This window comes from Mixophyes fleayi, chromosome 11, assembly GCF_038048845.1.
Source record: "Mixophyes fleayi isolate aMixFle1 chromosome 11, aMixFle1.hap1, whole genome shotgun sequence".
Taxonomy (NCBI): Eukaryota; Metazoa; Chordata; class Amphibia; order Anura; family Limnodynastidae; genus Mixophyes; species Mixophyes fleayi.
This window is the reverse complement of record NC_134412.1, coordinates 93,845,562-93,863,397: the sequence shown is the minus strand read 5'-3', so window position 1 is coordinate 93,863,397 and position 17,836 is coordinate 93,845,562. Positions and strand designations below refer to the sequence as shown.

The 17,836-nt window shown below is 42.9% G+C and overlaps 1 protein-coding gene across 1 annotated transcript in view; it reads left to right on the top strand.

The window, feature by feature from the left end:
- PKNOX2 (PBX/knotted 1 homeobox 2) overlaps positions 1-17,836 on the top strand; it is a 202,754-nt gene that overhangs the window by 127,874 nt on the left and 57,044 nt on the right. Inside the window, 1 exon segment of the mRNA XM_075190372.1 lies at positions 7,823-7,959. Coding sequence (XP_075046473.1) covers positions 7,823-7,959 — 137 coding nt within the window.

The following is a 17,836-nucleotide window of genomic DNA, read 5'->3' as shown; positions in this document are numbered from 1 at the left end:
ATCTCAAGATGTGCCCAGCTCTGCTCCTGTAGCATATATGTCAGGCATACATACACCCACACACACACATCCAGGTCATGAGAAAAGTTTAATATTTGTTTTCATTATTAGGGCGTGAGATAATACTGCAGATATAATACTCCTCACATGCAAATGAAAGTAGCAAAAAAAATGATTTTAAAATACTCCCAGAAGATTATATAATATATGCAGGATCAATGCAGAAAGCACCTATCGGCTGAAACAGCCAAGCAGGATCGGCTAGCTAGCGATCGCCACGTATTTGCCCATTTCCTCTTTGGCTCCTGCCAGGGGGTATACGCATCTCTGCACTGGTCTGCATCAGCCGCAATTGTGCCAATACCCCCTTACTGTACTTGGCCTATGTTACATTGCCCCTTCTCTTCCCCCATTCGCCCCTCCAGTTATAAGGAAGCACAAGTGCCGCACACATGCATACGCTGTCTTTGTGGGCATGCGCAGTGATACTACGAACATTAGGAAAGGAGGCAACGTGCAGAACTTAAAGACTAAAGGGAAATAAAAGCTAAAGTAAATATGCCCTGTGAACAATCTAGTAATGTCAGAGTGAAATAGATACTAATAGCCTCTACTTCTGCACCCATCATACCAGAGACCTCTGGAGGCCACAGACATAAGTATAGAAAGATATAAGGGGACATTTACTGGATAACACATTGATGTCAGATTTAATGAAAATGCTCAATGGATTGGACCCTATTAAATAACATACTAAGTTAATAAAGAAGATTCATTTGAGCCAAGATCAACATGAGATGTGTTTGCTGCTTTGTTATATATAATATATACATAGTGAACTTGACAAATTTTAAAAATCTTTGAATCTCTGGTTCTTTAAATTCTTTATATTATTTGGATAAAATGGGCTTTAAATACAACATTCAGTACTATAATGTGATTGATTCCTCTACTATTCCTCATCAATGACAAATACGAGGTGATCAAATTTTTCTCATGAAGAAATAACATTATTTGTGGTTCTCTCCTAGCTGTTGATAATTAGCACTGATTCTCTCGTTATTGAGCTTTACGCACTCATTTGCATACCTCATTTACATACCATCGCTTGCTGCCTTTAGTAATAAATATTCATAAACATGTTTCTATGCATTTTTATGGGGAAAGGTCAGAATGTAACAGTGTATTCTGTATCCGCGCTAAGTGTTTACCGAAACGAGATCGTGTCTGGTACCTGGTTCACGGACATGATAGTGACGGTACTTAATGTCAAGTGGTTTTCTGCAGGTAAATAACTCCAAGCGTCTGAACCACGTGTAAATATCGGAGGTGAACGTTTTAATTATATCATTTGGGTCTCGTTATCTTATGGTTGCCAGACATTGTGGCAAAATGACTCCCCCCGCCCGAAATTGTTGCCGATAGTCTCACATCTAAACTGTCTTGCATGTGTGCTATATTTGTGCATTTTAATGTATCAATTACATTTGTTTAGTGTGCATACGTGGGTGGTGGAAAAGGCAAGTCACGGCACATGCAGAAATCTAAGTTTTGTATGTTCAAAAAGTCTAGAAATGTCTGTGGAGTCCTTCTGGACCATCTCCATCCCCTGAAGGTTATCTCAGTATCTGGTCTGGTTTGTGTTTGGACGTAGACTCAGGCACATTACCATGTTCCAATCTTCCCATTAGAAGCAGTGTAAGATTTACTCATAAGCAGTCACTGCCACCTTTATATAATAACTATTGAATGTACCTGTAAAAATGGGCAAATGTGCACAGAAATAGGCACTTAATGTTACAGAAATCACTATTTGGGTTATAGACTTACCTTTTTCCATGATCGTAAATTATATTTTATGGTGAAGATGTAAGTTAAGCTGACTACACACCTATACAATCTACTTCATATGCTCGAATCTACTTCATATGCGATTTCTGTAACTATTTTACCAATGACTGAAAGTTCCGATGATGATGCAGATTCATGTGTACACACTGTCCAATTTATCTTCAGATCTGTGATCTTCATCTTTCATTTGCTGAAAAGATTGTGACTCTGTACACTCCAGATCTCTACCTACGCTGCTGGTCGCGAGTGTGTACACACTTCCACATGTGCACGACATCGTTTCATCGTTGATCGTTATTTTATAAGAAGTTTAGAAAAACAAATCGACAGTTGCGATGTGTTTTTGGTATGATAAAACATGATCATGGGAGCATACGCACTAATGCAATATCTGACCAAACGGTCCTTTATTGTGTGATCTGCATGATAGTTGCATAGGTGTGTACCCAGCTTTAGTCAGGGGTAACATCCTGCAACAGCTTAAGCTGGGTACACACTACACTGTTTTCATCCAATAATCGGCTCAAGCAGCCGACATACGACCGCTCGTTCAAAAGTCGGGTCAGTGTGTGCAGTGACACGATGGTCAAAAGTCTGCGGAACATCGATCGCATGTAAAATCGCTCAGCATAAAAAGTTGGTTGAAATTTCTGTAGTACCCAGCTTTACTTTAATGTTATGTTTAAAAACAAAAAAACTTAAGTACATAGAAAGATAAGACTACTGATGAAACACCCTGTATTGAAATCCTTTGTGTTTAAAAAAAGACCATATCAAGAAATAAATAAATAAATTAAACAGCAACTAATGAGTCTATTTATCAGTGTGTGTGGCAGTAAAGATGATTTTTATCAGCACTGTCCTGGTGGAAAAAAAAGTCCTTGAACATTAACATTCCCTTACATTAAAAACAATGCTTTGATCATTGTAAAATGATTTTCATCTGTTATAACTATCCGGAGGTGGCGATAATAGTACAGGTATTACGGTGGTTCAAGTATCACTGCTTCCCCATGCACGGACATGTTATCAACGGCGGTAACCCATTCATGTATCGGGCAAAGCAATAGTAAGTCCTATCACAATAGAGCTTGTCGCTCTTTGATAAATCTGCCAGTGAGAGAGAAGATCTCAGCAGAGAATCATATAATAGCAATTCAAACAAAAGCTTCTTGTGTGACCTTACCAGGAATACGCTGTGGGTGCAGTAGGAGAATTGGAAACCATTCACACACAGACAGCCACAATAATGTCAGGGGTGAGGATCTTGGTCAGATAGGTGCCCAGGCTGGATGGAAATCTCCTGCTAGATGAATTGGTTATCTGTACTGAATACAAACCTCCCCGAAAGGAGCCATCTTCTGCAATGCAAATAAAAGTAGTGACACATTGAGCCTTGTGAAGAGTTCTTCTTAGTAAGAGCAGTAAAGATGAAGTTGTAGGGCGGTGTTATGTTAGATAATCTGTGGGTCACTTACAGGGCAGAAAAAAATTGTGAGAAGGAAGTATTAATTATAATGTTCTCTGTGTGTATACACCCACTCTTGCTCAGACCGACTCTGACATTTTGCACTTGTTTGCTCTAGGACTGAAATACACTTTGATCAGCAAATCTAAGACATACAGCAATTATCCTATCTACAGCTTCCCCTTAATTATTTGGAACTTTTCCCTTTCTTGTATAAAATACCCCTCATTCTACCTGCAGAAATGTCTTACATTACTTAGACATGTAAATAGACACCAGGGATGACTTCTTTAAAGTGCCAGTTTTACATTTTTTTTAGTTTTAGTAACATTGGTTTATTTAGATAAGTCAGTGTTCTTCTATGGAATGTGCCTAGAGGGCGCTAGCAGCATTAAGGGGTATATTTACTAAACTGCGGGTTTGAAAAAGTGGAAATGTTGCCAATGCAGCCAATCAGATTCTAGCTGTCATTTTGTAGAATGTACTAAATAAATGACAGCTAGAATCTGATTGGTTGCTATAGGCAGCATCTCCACTTTATCAAACCCGCAGTTTAGTAAATATACCCCTAAGTGTTGGGCGAGGTACAATAATCTGACATTTTGTGTCAAAATTTGCTCGTCATTATTGCAGAAATTCTGGACTCTTGAAACCCCCCTCAGTTTTACCATATCCATCCAACTCTGCTCATCATAAGGGGCAAAAAATAGCTTTTTCTTCAGTCATTAGTTAATTCATACTTCTGTCATTAAAACAGGAGCATGACGTCACAGAGCAGGACAACATTGCCTTTGTTCAGGTTCCTATATGACCCCATTGTATGGGATTATTGCAATCCATATTTTTCTTTAATGCTGAAATATGGTGATCACCACATATCTTTTAGATGGAATTTTACCCTCATTTGAGGCACCTTTGGCAATGGTTTATACAAAGAAAAATCTCATAGAAACCATTGCCAAATCTGCCTCAAATGAGGGTAAATTTCCATCTAAAGGATGTGTGGTAATCACCATATTTCAGCAGAACAGTCAGTAATTGTCATAACCCCATAGACATCTCTTCCAGCACCAGGCTAGACAGACTGAACTAGTTGCACTATTAACAGAGAAGCAGTGTGGGGATCCCCTGTCATAGTGGGAACCAGCCAATTAACCAAAATAGTGTTTAAAAAAAAAAAAAGTTGCTACACATCTTCAAGTAACATTATTTTTGAGAAAAAAAGCTTCAGAAACTGATAACTTTATTATAAAATAAATTCCCCAGGCCATAATCCCCATAAAGGCTGACGCAACTGCTAGCTACGGGCGCCCGGCATTGAATGACCGTATCCTGGAGTGAGTCCAATTAGCCGTCCAGCCAATCACCCCTGTTTACCTACACTAGCCGCTTGTGATTGACTACCAGATAATGGAACTTCCAATCAGTGCAGCTTACATTCACTTTCAGTTTCGCTTTCAACTTTCTCCTCACACTTTTTATGAGAGGTTCAGCAAGCTGGTAAATCATCATCATCATCATCATCATCATCATTTATTTATATATTATTATTATATTATTTATAATTCCATTTAAATAGATGAAAGTTATAGGTTGTGCTGTTTTCTTCTGAGGACAGTTTATCGTGCTAGATTGATAACCATTTTGCACATTTAACTCCTAAAAAATGCACATTTAACACCTTTCATTAATGTAATTTCTTAGTTTTCTCTTAGAATACTGCTTGATTTAGCTTTTATTTATTGGAAACTAATGAGATTGAGGGGATATAAGGACTGTCCTTATTAAAGTGTTTATATTACATAGGTGAAAATGGACCTAGAGTGGTCCGTTCCTGTTAAAATGCAACTGGTAGAGGACAAGACCCGATCTCCGTGTCCTCCAAGGACATGTACAAGTCACAGAGATACTCATCAGCCCCATGCAGAACAGGGAGCATTGTCCTAAATGCACCTTCCCTACCTGGTATATCTCATTAAGTAATCGCGTTTTGCAGCACAAATCTCCATTTTGCATGTGGTATTGGCGCTTGTAACCTGCACTCAGCAAGGAGCACCCCAATACGCCCAGCTCCTCCCAGCAGAACGTGAACCTTTTGCAGACCCTGCAATCTTGGCCCATCAATCCATGCGGCTCCCCGAAATGACTGGTGCATGAGCGAAAACATAGACGTAAATGGCATATGCACAGCATGAGGTGCACGTCTTACACTTTTAGAAGCGATCTTCAGTGTTTCATTGTTGGTTCTGGCTGGTTTTCTGTGTACCACAGACATACAGATATCCTGAATGTAATCTCCAACAAACAGCTGGAGTTGGTGCAAAAGTTTTACATACACTTTTCTGCCAATTCTCATAACATTTACGTACAATCTCCTTTGTTACATTTATTACAAAAGTGTGTTGACTTTTTAATTAGGACATTTGATGTATTATTTTTTTCTCTAGATTTCTATACAGCTTTAATGAGTTTATCATATTAGTAATGCCAGACTCATTGCCTAGCTAATTGCGCTTGCATGATATTACTTTCCCAGCTGGATGGATCACTTAAGAGGTTATCCGTAAATCTTCCACTTTCCCTACATTTTTGATCCAGCTGATCTCAAATCAGGATTTGTTACAGGAAGGAGAAATCTATTTAGAGATAAACTCTTTTGCTTGCAGCCGTGACAATGGAGCGAGGCGCTCAGTGAATTGGCCCCCAGCAGCTCGGTAAATCGGAAGCGTCCCAGAGCACGATGCAATAACAACGTCTCAGCTGGTGCCTGTTTTGAAGCTGGGAGCTGACTGACTCCAGATTTACATTTTCATTGCATTTGGTCGCTGCTCCTTTTATCTCCGCTGCCTCTGTCCTTTTCAATTAGAGAGCCGATAAAGGAGGGAAAGGAAGCCTCTCACGCAGATCTGAGGTGTGCAGAATATCACACTATGAAGATTGCACGGGAGATTAGAATAATCGGCCACATATGGGCTAATATGGAACGGAGTGAGCGAAGAAAGAAATCTGCCCGCGCCGGGTGGCGTGTTTACCTCTCGCTTGTTACTCTCACATGTAAATACTTTATCTCAGGGACTTATCACGGTGACCTTGTCTCTAGTACGTCCTGTAAATGTGCATTCCTCAGCTCTGTGTATGGAGTGTATGATTTCCCAGCTCACACATGCACTGCCAGCGTGGTACAGGCTACAGTTACACAGTTTCTTCTCATTACTGTGCTTCAGCAAATCCGGTATGAATCCTTCCTGACACTCTCCATACTTCCAACATGTAGTATAGTCCACTAACTGCACATGTGGCCTTTTCTGGCTCTATACCTGCACAAAACAGTGGGCCTGATTATGCATAATTCAAAATCTAAAAGCCCGGATGTACAAATAGCGTATATGCAGCACGCCCATATGCTGGGTCAAATATATCTTAAGATCCGCACTGGTTAGCACCAGTAGCGTATGAGCCAGGTTTGTATGGTACCAGGATGAAGCCCTGTCCACCTTGGTCAGCCTGCTAGGATGTGATGGGTGCATATTAATTTCACTCTGCAAATAGACTTCATGCACCAGCTCGGAGCAGCTGGTCTTTGGGATGCATTTTGCACTTATGTTATGTCTATGGAGAAACGCGTTTCCTGATGCACTCTCTGAGCAATGTAATATTGAGCTGCCCACACCCAAATGGTCCATGTAATAAAAACATTCCTGATGTTCCCTCACTGATTAATATAAGCCATCCATTAGGCCAAACTGAGCACTGTTTTTGGAGAAACAGAAACGTTGAAGGAATGGGTGCTTCTGATGTAGTAGAAGACTGGATTTTAATGTGACTTTTGTACAATGTGTTTCTTCTGATTCGTCCACTGTAGAATAGGCGAGTACCGTGATGCACGCTGGGGCGGTCCATCCAGACACATGGGTGCACTACAAAAGTGTTTGTACTTTGTATGTGACCTCCAGTAATTTAACATGTTAAATATTTCGTTATTGTTGTCAATTTCTGTCAAGGATGATGCGTATCCTAAAAAGATGAGACAGCAATTTTTGTTTATATTTAAATTGTGATCTCGGAGACAAAGCTAAGTATATCTTTCACAGCAGTAGTGTGTGTGTGTGTGTGTGTGTGTGTGTGTATATAGTGTATGTATGTATATGCTTATACACAATGTGTATATGTAGCAGAGTTAGTGTGAGACTTTTCCCATGTACTATGTAATAAATATACAGCTTGAGTCACGCTTTTCTCATACACTGTAGTGATAAATCTGGTCCCCAAGAAAAGTTGTGACAGGTGAAGACATCATATCAGAAAACACAGCTGAATAATGTATATAAACGGGCACAGATATGGGATGATTATTTATTAACTAACATTACAAATGACCTGATAGGATGTGTTTTGTCATGTATATGGGCTGTGCTGTTGTATTCTCACCTAGATAGTTTCACCATGATATAGAATTTATTTTTCCGCTGTTTACTAACTCTGCCGTACTTGTCTTTGACCCAGATGACGGCCACAGCTCAGCAGTCTGCCAAGGCCCAACCAGTCCACCTCCCAGCATCCTCTGCGGCAGCAAACCCTGTCCCCGGTGCTCCAATTGACCCTCAGGCGCAGCTGGAAGCTGACAAGCGTGCTGTCTACAGGTACTTGAAAGAGCTTCTTGCAAACTCGATAAAATGCTAATGTGCAGCTCCATAGTGATGTGCCAAGGTACAGTGTGATTCAGCCTCAGGCTCACTTGTCAGCATGCTTCTTGTATTAGCAGTACTTGTCATTGCGTCTTCCCCTCTTTTCTTCTCCTCAACAACATGACTTTAAAATGAGATTACAGACAGAGCTGAGATCAGTGAATGTGTTAGGTGCTGAGTACAGCGCCCATGACGGCTGTGTGTGTAGCACGCTGTACCCCGTGTTGACTGGATTTGTAGAGAACGTTGGATTAAGGTCAGTGTAGTTTGATGCAGCTGCTCCAGTCACTTGTAGAGGCCAGCAGCATATAGTCATCAGGAATGGATGACGGGTTATACATATATCAGGAATCCCCAGAATGTAAGATTTAGGGGCCTAATTATTAAAGTAACACTTATGTGTCTTTTTTTTATCGTAAGTGGTAAATAAATACTCTTCGCCACGATTTAACATAAAATGATTTTATATATGAAAACATGTGGTAGATTATGGTTGATTAATATTTATTTGAGGGGGCCGGGCCATTCTCCATCCATTTTAAAATTGAGATTTGGAATGAGGAATAAATAATGTTTCAGACCTCTGTGTGGGAATGAGGAATCAGTACTATATCAGGTGTTATCTAGAGGTTGAGAAGTAAGTCACGTTTCAGGTGTCGGCATGGGAATGCGGAATCGGTAATAATTCAGGTGTCAGCGTGGGAATGAGGAATCTGTAGTATTTCGGGTGTCGGCGTGGGAATGTGGAATCTGTAGTATTTCAGGTGTCGGCGTGCGAATGAGGAATCTGTAGTATTTCGGGTGTCGGCGTGGGAATGAGGAATCTGTAGTATTTCAGGTGTCGGCGTGGGAATGAGGAATCTGTAGTATTTCAGGTGTAGGCGTGGGAATGAGGAATCTGTAGTATTTCAGGTGTCGGCGTGGGAATGAGGAATCTAATATTTCAGGTGTCGGCGTGGGAATGAGGAATCTGTAGTATTTCAGGTGTAGGCGTGCGAATGAGGAATCTGTAGTATTTCAGGTGTAGGCGTGGGAATGAGGAATCTAATATTTCAGGTGTCGGCGTGGGAATGTGGAATCTGTAGTATTTCAGGTGTCGGCGTGGGAATGAGGAATCTGTAGTATTTCGGGTGTCGGCGTGGGAATGAGGAATCTGTAGTATTTCAGGTGTCGGCGTGGGAATGAGGAATCTGTAGTATTTCAGGTGTCGGCGTGGGAATGAGGAATCTAATATTTCAGGTGTCGGCGTGGGAATGAGGAATCTGTAGTATTTCAGGTGTAGGCGTGCGAATGAGGAATCTGTAGTATTTCAGGTGTAGGCGTGGGAATGAGGAATCTAATATTTCAGGTGTCGGCGTGGGAATGTGGAATCTGTAGTATTTCAGGTGTCGGCGTGCGAATGAGGAATCTGTAGTATTTCGGGTGTCGGCGTGGGAATGAGGAATCTGTAGTATTTCAGGTGTAGGCGTGGGAATGAGGAATCTAATATTTCAGGTGTAGGCGTGGGAATGAGGAATAGATAATATCTCAGGTGTCGGAGTGGGAATGAGGAATAGATAATATTTCAGGTGTCGGCGTGGGAATGAAGAATCTGTAATATTTCAGGTGTCGGCGTGGGAATGAGGAATCTAGTATTTCGGGTGTTGTCGTGGGAATGAGGAATCTGTAGTATTTCGGGTGTCGGCGTGGGAATGAGGAATCTAGTATTTCGGGTGTCGGCGTGGGAATGAGGAATCTGTAGTATTTCAGGTGTCGGAGTGGGAATGAGGAATAGATAATATTTCAGGTGTCGGAGTGGGAATGAGGAATAGATAATATTTCAGGTGTCGTTGTGGGAATGAGCAATCTGTAGTATTTCAGGTGTCGGCGTGGGAATGAGCAACCTGTAGTATTTCAGGTGTCGGCGTGGGAATGAGCAATCTGTAGTATTTCAGGTGTCGGCGTGGGAATGAGCAATCTGTAGTATTTCGGGTATCGGCGTGGGAATGAGGAATCTAATATTTCAGGTATCGGCGTGGGAATGAGGAATCTAATATTTCAGGTGTCGGCGTGGGAATGAGGAATCTGTAGTATTTCAGGTGTCGGCGTGGGAATGAGGAATCTGTAGTATTTCAGGTGTCGGCGTGGGAATGAGGAATCTGTAATATTTCAGGTGTCGGCGTGGGAATGAGGAATCTGTAATATTTCAGGTGTCGGCGTGGGAATGAGGAATCTGTAGTATTTCAGGTGTCGGCGTGGGAATGAGGAATCTGTAATATTTCAGGTGTCGGCGTGGGAATGAGGAATCTGTAATATTTCAGGTGTCGGCGTGGGAATGAGGAATCAGTAATATTTCAGGTGTCGGCGTGGGAATGAGGAATAGATAATATTTCAGGTGTCGGCGTGGGAATGACACCTGTTCTGTCTCTGTGACGCCCTGTTTGGACCTATCCATGGACTTTATCCTACATGAACCTGATCCGGGTGTAATCAGAGAAGGAATGATAATAATATGCAGATTCCTCTCGGCACTGGCTGCTGTTACAGGAGGATGGAGGAGGCCTCTGTTTTATTCTTTTTTTTCTTTCTCAGATTTTTTTTTTTTTAATTAAAATTTCTTGCCTCTGGGTAGCATGACAGTTCAAAACCACAGTGGGGATTTTTCATTTCATGTCAATAAATTTAACAAGGCCCCATTCAATTCAAATTAACACACAGTCTCTGAGGCTTTCACGCTCCGTAGTGTCAGCACAGATAAAAGGGAAACAATTTTGTGGCCTAATTTGGGCTTGGTGAATACGATTTGGGAAATAAATGTAAATAAAATAAATGTCTCTGTTCTAAAATAGTCAAAACCTTTCTGAACATCTGAGGAGATCCACAGCCAGTCTGCTGGGGCCTTACTGAGTGACAATATCTACACTTACTGCAACCGGAGGCTCCTCAATGAATGATCTGTCAGTGTCGGGTATTTGTCAAAGTACTGTGAGAAATTGTGGACGAGACCAAGAAAACCTATAACATGTCTAAGTTATAGCAACATGTTCTTGAACATTGTACTTATCGGGGATTGAGCCAGAGACATGGATGTGCTGACTGAGGAACAATGCTGAATCTTCCATGAAGAATTCCTACATTCACAGCCTTATACAGTGTGAAACGAGGACATATATCCGCTCCATTTTAGTCATTTGGACTCCAGCCCGCAGAGTGTTTCAAAGCAAAGAATATACTGCAAGGTCATCTTAGCCTGTACTACTATCGTACATAAAATTAATACTAATTGGGTAGTAATATTGTATCGCCTTGTAAAACGGAATGTGAGCTTTTGCAGGGACTGGTAGCAGAGATCCTAATTAATGCCGGTATAATTATGTCACAGCTGCCATGTGCGCTGGCAAGTTCATAACAGCAGCACAGTTACGAGTAGTTTCATCAAAGACCTGCCATTTGGATCCCTGCTAAAATCTGATCTTATTTCAATCATTAAACGATATTTCTGTGCAGTTAAAAAAATAAAATAAATAGACTATACATTTATAGTGAGACATTGAACGGTGGTATGAGGGAGGATTGGGAAAACGGAGACCAGGGAAAGGGGAAGTGATGACAAAGGTTATAACAAGTCGGCAAGTGGGTGCCACATTGGTTAGCATTGCTGAGCTTTTGTTTTAATCCAAAATGGGTGAAATCTACAAGGAGTTTGCATACTATGCCGGCGTCCCCGTGGGTTTCACCTGGGTGCGCCGGGTTCTTCCCACTGTAAAAAAATCAAAAATCATACCATACCTCCCGACTGTCCCTATTTGGGTAGGACGGTCCAGATTTATTTTGGATTTTATCAAGGCTTTTGTCCTAGCTGCCAGGACTCTCTGTACTGTTCAATACCTTTGTGCGTGGCAATGCGGGGGGGGGGGGTGATTTTTGGGGATAAAGGGTGGGATGGCCTAGTGCTTCACAAGTGCTTGACACAGTCCTGGTTTCATGCCCCCCACCCCACAGTGGGTTGACCACCACCCCTTTTTGAAAGTGTGGTGCATCTGTGCACACACACACTGTCCCACCCGGGAGGTCTGACATACTGGTAAATTGTCCCAGGTGTGTGTGTTTTAACATGCATTTTTTTTGTAAAATTAGATGGTAAGCTCCACTGGGACAGGAACTGGTGTAAATGAATAAACATTCTCTTCACAGCACTACATAATATGTTGTTGTTACACTAAAAAGGAGTAATGACAGTAAGCCAAGATAGATAATTGGTCCATTTGATCATGTGAGAGGTCCTACAGATGAGCCAGGGGTCCGAAACGAATATGTTTGTCTGGTGAAACTGCAGCCCACGGAGCTACAGACATTTGAGCTGGCAGAGCGAGTCTACAAGCATAGATAAGATTGTCACAGGTCTACCATGTGTGGTACATAATACCTTGATGGATTCAGCACAGATTAGACGCTGCAAGGTGCCATTTTTCTGTGTGTAGCAGTTTGTGGCTATTGTCTCCTGTACACGACCACAGTGGACACTAAAAAGCAGAATTGAACAAAATAATGTAGATCTCGGGAGCCAGTCCGTTAAATCTAGGACCTAACGGTGTTTTTAGAGGCCTGGGAAGATCTGCATCCAATGACATCATTAGAAATGACTCACAGAAGTTCGGCATCTGCAGTTGTTTTTTATTCATAATGGTTACCTGACTTCTGTAATGTGTCCATCCTTGTTGTAAGGTCTATATGAGGCTCCTTTTTCCAGACAAACATCACTTTAGAAATAGTGGAACGAAGAATTAAGACATTTATCATAAGCCAGAATTTATTCCAACCATAGTAGTTTTCTCTATAGGACTGAGAAGGGTGTGGGGGCTTAAATGAGTGGAACAATTAGCACAATGACCCTATTACCCCAACATCCCCTCTGCCCCTAATTAGCAGAACAGTGGCAGTCGAATATCCGAGACCCTGTAATTTGACATCGACAGTGACAACCCAAAAAATGGGAGGTTGTAACAGAGACGCAGACTGAGCAGAGTCAGTTGTGAGATCCATCTGCTGCTGTGAGAGACACATTGAAGAGTTATTATTCCCCAAAGAGGCAGAACTAAAAAAAAAAAAGTGATGTAAAAAGGAGATGAACCAAAAGACAAAATTTCGTACTTTCAATTTGTAGGATGTCAACAATCTGTAAGAATAGTTGTTTTTTTTATTAACAAAGCTGAGGCTCCCTGGGGTGACATCAAATACTGCAGTTCTGAGACTACGTACATGACCAACACATCCCAAAACCTAGATTCTGGGTTTAGGTAAAATGACATTACAGCTCTGTGATATAATACAGCACATCCACCTCTGCACAGTTTAAGTGCTACTTTATATGCGGAGAGGAGCCAGTAATTGGGTGCACGGAGCAGGAGCAGGGATGTGCACCGGCCACTTTTCGCGTTTTGGGTTCTGATTACCTTCAGGTTTTGGGTTCTAATGGGTTTTGCCAAAACACCCCCCTTAAAGTTTTGGGTTTTGGGTTCTGATTTTTTTTTCAAAAAGCATAAAAACTGCTAAAATCCAGATTTATTTATTTTTTTCACTCCTACGCTATTATTAACCTCAATAACATTAATTTCCAGTCTATTCTGAACACCTAACAATATTGTTTTTAGGCCAAAAGGTTGCACCGAGGTAGCTGGATGACTAAGCTAAGCGACACAAGTGGGCGGCACAAACACGTGGCCCATCTAGTAGTGGCACTGCAGTGGCAGACAGGATGGCAGTTTGAAAAACTAGGCCCCAAAGAGCACATAATGCCAAAAAAAGAGGTGCAAGATGGAATTGTCCATGGGCCCTCCCACCCACCCTTATGTTGGGTAAATAGGACATGCGCACTTTAACAAACCAATCATTTCAGCGACAGGGCCTACAAAACTGTGGCTGAAATGATTGGTTTGTTTGGGCCCCCACACAAAAAAAGCAATTCATCTCTCCCTGTACAAAGTAAACTGGCTCTACTGAGGCCTCATCCTCTGATTCCTCGCCCCCTTCAGTGTGTACTTCCTCATCACACATTAGCAATTCGTCCCCGCTGGACTCCACAATCACAGGTCCCTCTGTAGTCTCTGGAGGCCATTGCTGGTCTTCATTGAAGAATTGAGAATTCATTTTGATGAACATCATCTTCTCCACATTTTGCGGAAGCAACCTCCTTCGCCGCTCACTGACCAGGTTCCCCGCTGCACTAAAAACTCTTTCGGAGTACACACTGGAGGGGGGACAACTCAGGTAAAATAGAGCCAGTTTGCACAGGGGCTTCCAAACTGCCTTTTTTTCCTGCCAGTACAAGAAAGGACTGTCTGACATGTCTACTTGGATGCTGTCACCAAAGTAATCATCCACCATTTTTTCAATGGTGACAGCATCCAATGCAGCGACAGTAGACATGTCAGCAATCGTTGGCAGGTCCTTCAGTCCGGACCAGATGTTCAAATTCGCTCCTGCCTGCTCTGCATCCCCGCCAGTGTGTCGTTTAGGAAATCTCCGCTGTTTCCTCGCAGCCACAGGTGTGGGAGAAAATGAAGGAGGAGCTGTTGCCATGTCACGGTCCTCTTCAGATGACAATCTCCTGATCAGCAGGTCTTTGCACCGCTGTAGACTTGTGTCCGCCGGAAACAGAGACACAACATACGCTTTAAACCGAGGATCGAGAACGGTGGCCAGAATGTATTCCTCTGCCTTTAAAAGACTGACCACCCTCGGATCCTGGCAAAGCGTACGAAGGGCTTCATCCACAAGAGCTACATGCTTTGTGGAATCGCAATGCTTTACCAGCTCCTCCCTCACTTTCTCCAGCTGCTTCTGCAACAGCCTGATCAGGGGAATCACCTGACTCAAGCTGGCAGTGTCGGAACTGACTTCTCGTGTGGCAAGTTCAAATGGCTGGAGAACCTTGCACAACACGGAAATCAGTCTCCACTGCGCTTGACTCAGGCGCATCCCCACTCCTTTGCCTATGTCGTAGGTGGCTGTGTAGGCTTGAATGGCCTTTTGCTGCTCCTCCATCCTCTGCAGCATATAGAGGGTGGAGTTCCAGCGCGTCACAACCCTTTTGTTTGAGGTGATGGCAGGGCAGGTTCCGGCGTTTTTGATGGTGCTCCAGTCTTCGGTAGGCAGTGCCAGAATGGCGAAAGTGTCCCGCAATTTTGCGGGCCACCGCAAGCATATCCTGCACACCCCTGTCACTTTTAAGATAATGCTGCACCACCAAATTTATTGTGTTGGCAAAACATGACACGTGCTGGAAATTGCCCATATGTAATGCCCGCATAATGTTACTGGTGTTGTCCGACACCACAAATCCCCAGGAGAGTCTAAGTGGGGTATGCCACTGCGAGATGATTTCCCTCAGTTTCTCTAAGAGGTTGTCGGCGTTGTGCCTTTTACTGAAACCGGTGATACACAACGTTACCTGCCTTTGAACGAGCAGCCGTTTCGGAGATGCTGCTACTGCTGCTGCTGTTGCTGTGGAAGGCGATGCATCTACCCAGTGGGCTGTCACAGTCATATAGTCCTTAGTTTGCCCTGAACCACTTGTCCATATGTCCGTGGTTAAGTGGGCAGTGGGTATAACCGAATTTTTCAGAGCACTGAGGACACTTTTTCGTACTTCTCTGTACATCTCGGGTATCGCCTGCCTAGTGAAGTGGAATCTAGACGGGATTTGGTACCGGGGACACAATACTTCCATCAACCGTCTAAATCCCACTCCACTGATGGCGGACACCGGACGCACGTCTAACACCAACATAGCTGTCACGGACGCAGTTATCCGCTTTGCCATAGGATGACTGCTGTCGTACTTCGTGCTCATGGCAAACGACTGTTGTACGGTCAATTGCTTAGTGAAAGACGTAGCGGTCTTACGACTTCCCCTCTGGGAAGATGACCGACTCCCAGCAGCAACAGCAGCAGCGGCAGTAGTAGGCGTACCGCTGCAGGATCCTCCTGAAGAATCCCAGATTGAAGAGGACTCAGTCATGCCAGTGACATGGCCTGCAGGACTATCTCCGATCCAGATCGAGCAGGAAATTGACGAGGAGGTTGTTGCTGGTGTGGATACAACGGCACCAAGGGATTTAGGTGTCCCTGGACTGTTGACGGTCCTAGCCACAGTTCTTGAACTAAACACAGAATTATGAAGGGTCTTCAGGTGACTTATAAGGGAGGATGTCCCTAGGTGGCCAAGATCCTTACCCCCTGCTTATTGTAGCTTTACATAAGCTACATATGGCAATACATTTGTTGTCCGGATTGGGATAGAAATAATTCCAGACCGAAGAGGTGGATTAATTGGTCTTCTGCCCAGGCAAGACGATGGGCTTTTTCATCCCATGGACAACAACTGTTTCCCCCCCTGGTGCCTCATTTAAGAAAACCACATCAGCATCAGCGCCAGCTACATCAATATCCTCCTCCTGGTGTACAACATTGACACCTTCATTATCAAAATCTGGAACTGCACTGTGGGTTATCCTTCCAGCATATGCAGAGGGCGTGCTGCAAATGGTGGAAGGAGCCACCTCTTCCCGTACAGTGATGGGAAGGTCAGGCATCGCAACCACCAACACCCTTGGACTCTCCTTGGGGATTTGTGATGCCATGTCTTTAGAAGGCAGAGTTGTTTGCTGTATTTTTGATGACAGCTTAACTCTCTTAAATTTTCTAGAGGGGGGGGGGAGGAGGAGGGCTTAGATCGTTGGGTGAAGCTGAACCACTAGTCATGAACACGGGCCAGGGCCTAAGCCGTTCCTTGCCACTCCGTGTCGTAAATGGCATATTGGCAAGTTTACATTTCTCCTCAGATGATTTTAATTTCTTTTTTTGGATCATTTTTGTGAACTTTGGCTTTTTGGATTTTACATGCCCTCTACTATGACATTGGGCATCGGCCTTGGCAGACGACGTTGATGGCATTTCATTGTCTATGTCATGACTAGTGGCAGCAGCTTCAGCATTAGGAGGAAGTGGTTCTTGATCTTTCCCTACTTTATCCTCCAAATTTTTGTTCTCCGTTATATGCAGCACAAGAGAGCGTACCCCTAAACCACACACACTCGGCAAAGCCTTTAAAAATTATATGCGGCACAAGAGAGTACCACTGGACTGGAGTTATACGGCTGTACCACTGGAGTTATACGGCTGTACCACTGGAGTTATACGGCTGTACCACTGGAGTTATACGGCTGTACCACTGGAGTTATACGGCTGTACCACTGGAGTTATACGGCTGTACCACTGGAGTTATACGGCTGTACCACTGGAGTTATACGGCTGTACCACTGGAGTTATACGGCTGTACCACTGGAGTTATACGGCTGTACCACTGGAGTTATACGGCTGTACCATTGGACTTATACGGCTGTACCATTGGACTTATACGGCTGTACCACTGGACTTATACGGCTGTACCACTGGACTTATACGGCAGGATCAGTGGCCTTAAACAGCAGTACCACTGGACTTATACGGCAGGATCAGTGGACTTAAACACTCCTTATTTGTTAATACAAATGAAATAGCGAAATATTAAAAAAGGGGAATGTAAGCATTTTCGTGTAAATATGGAATAAACTGCTAAAAAAGGTAGCTGAGAACTACCCTAGCACGCCACTGTAGAAATAATAGATCAATAGTATATTTATTTGATAAATAGTATAATTTCTATAATACCTGCTATATATAAGTTACGAGATCCAGACTAAACATATAGTATTAGTGATCTGTTAGTAATAGGATCACATACTCAAGAGGGATGGTAGCTGTCTATTGTCTACAGCTCCTTCTTAATCCTTCCTATACGTAGTGTAAACAC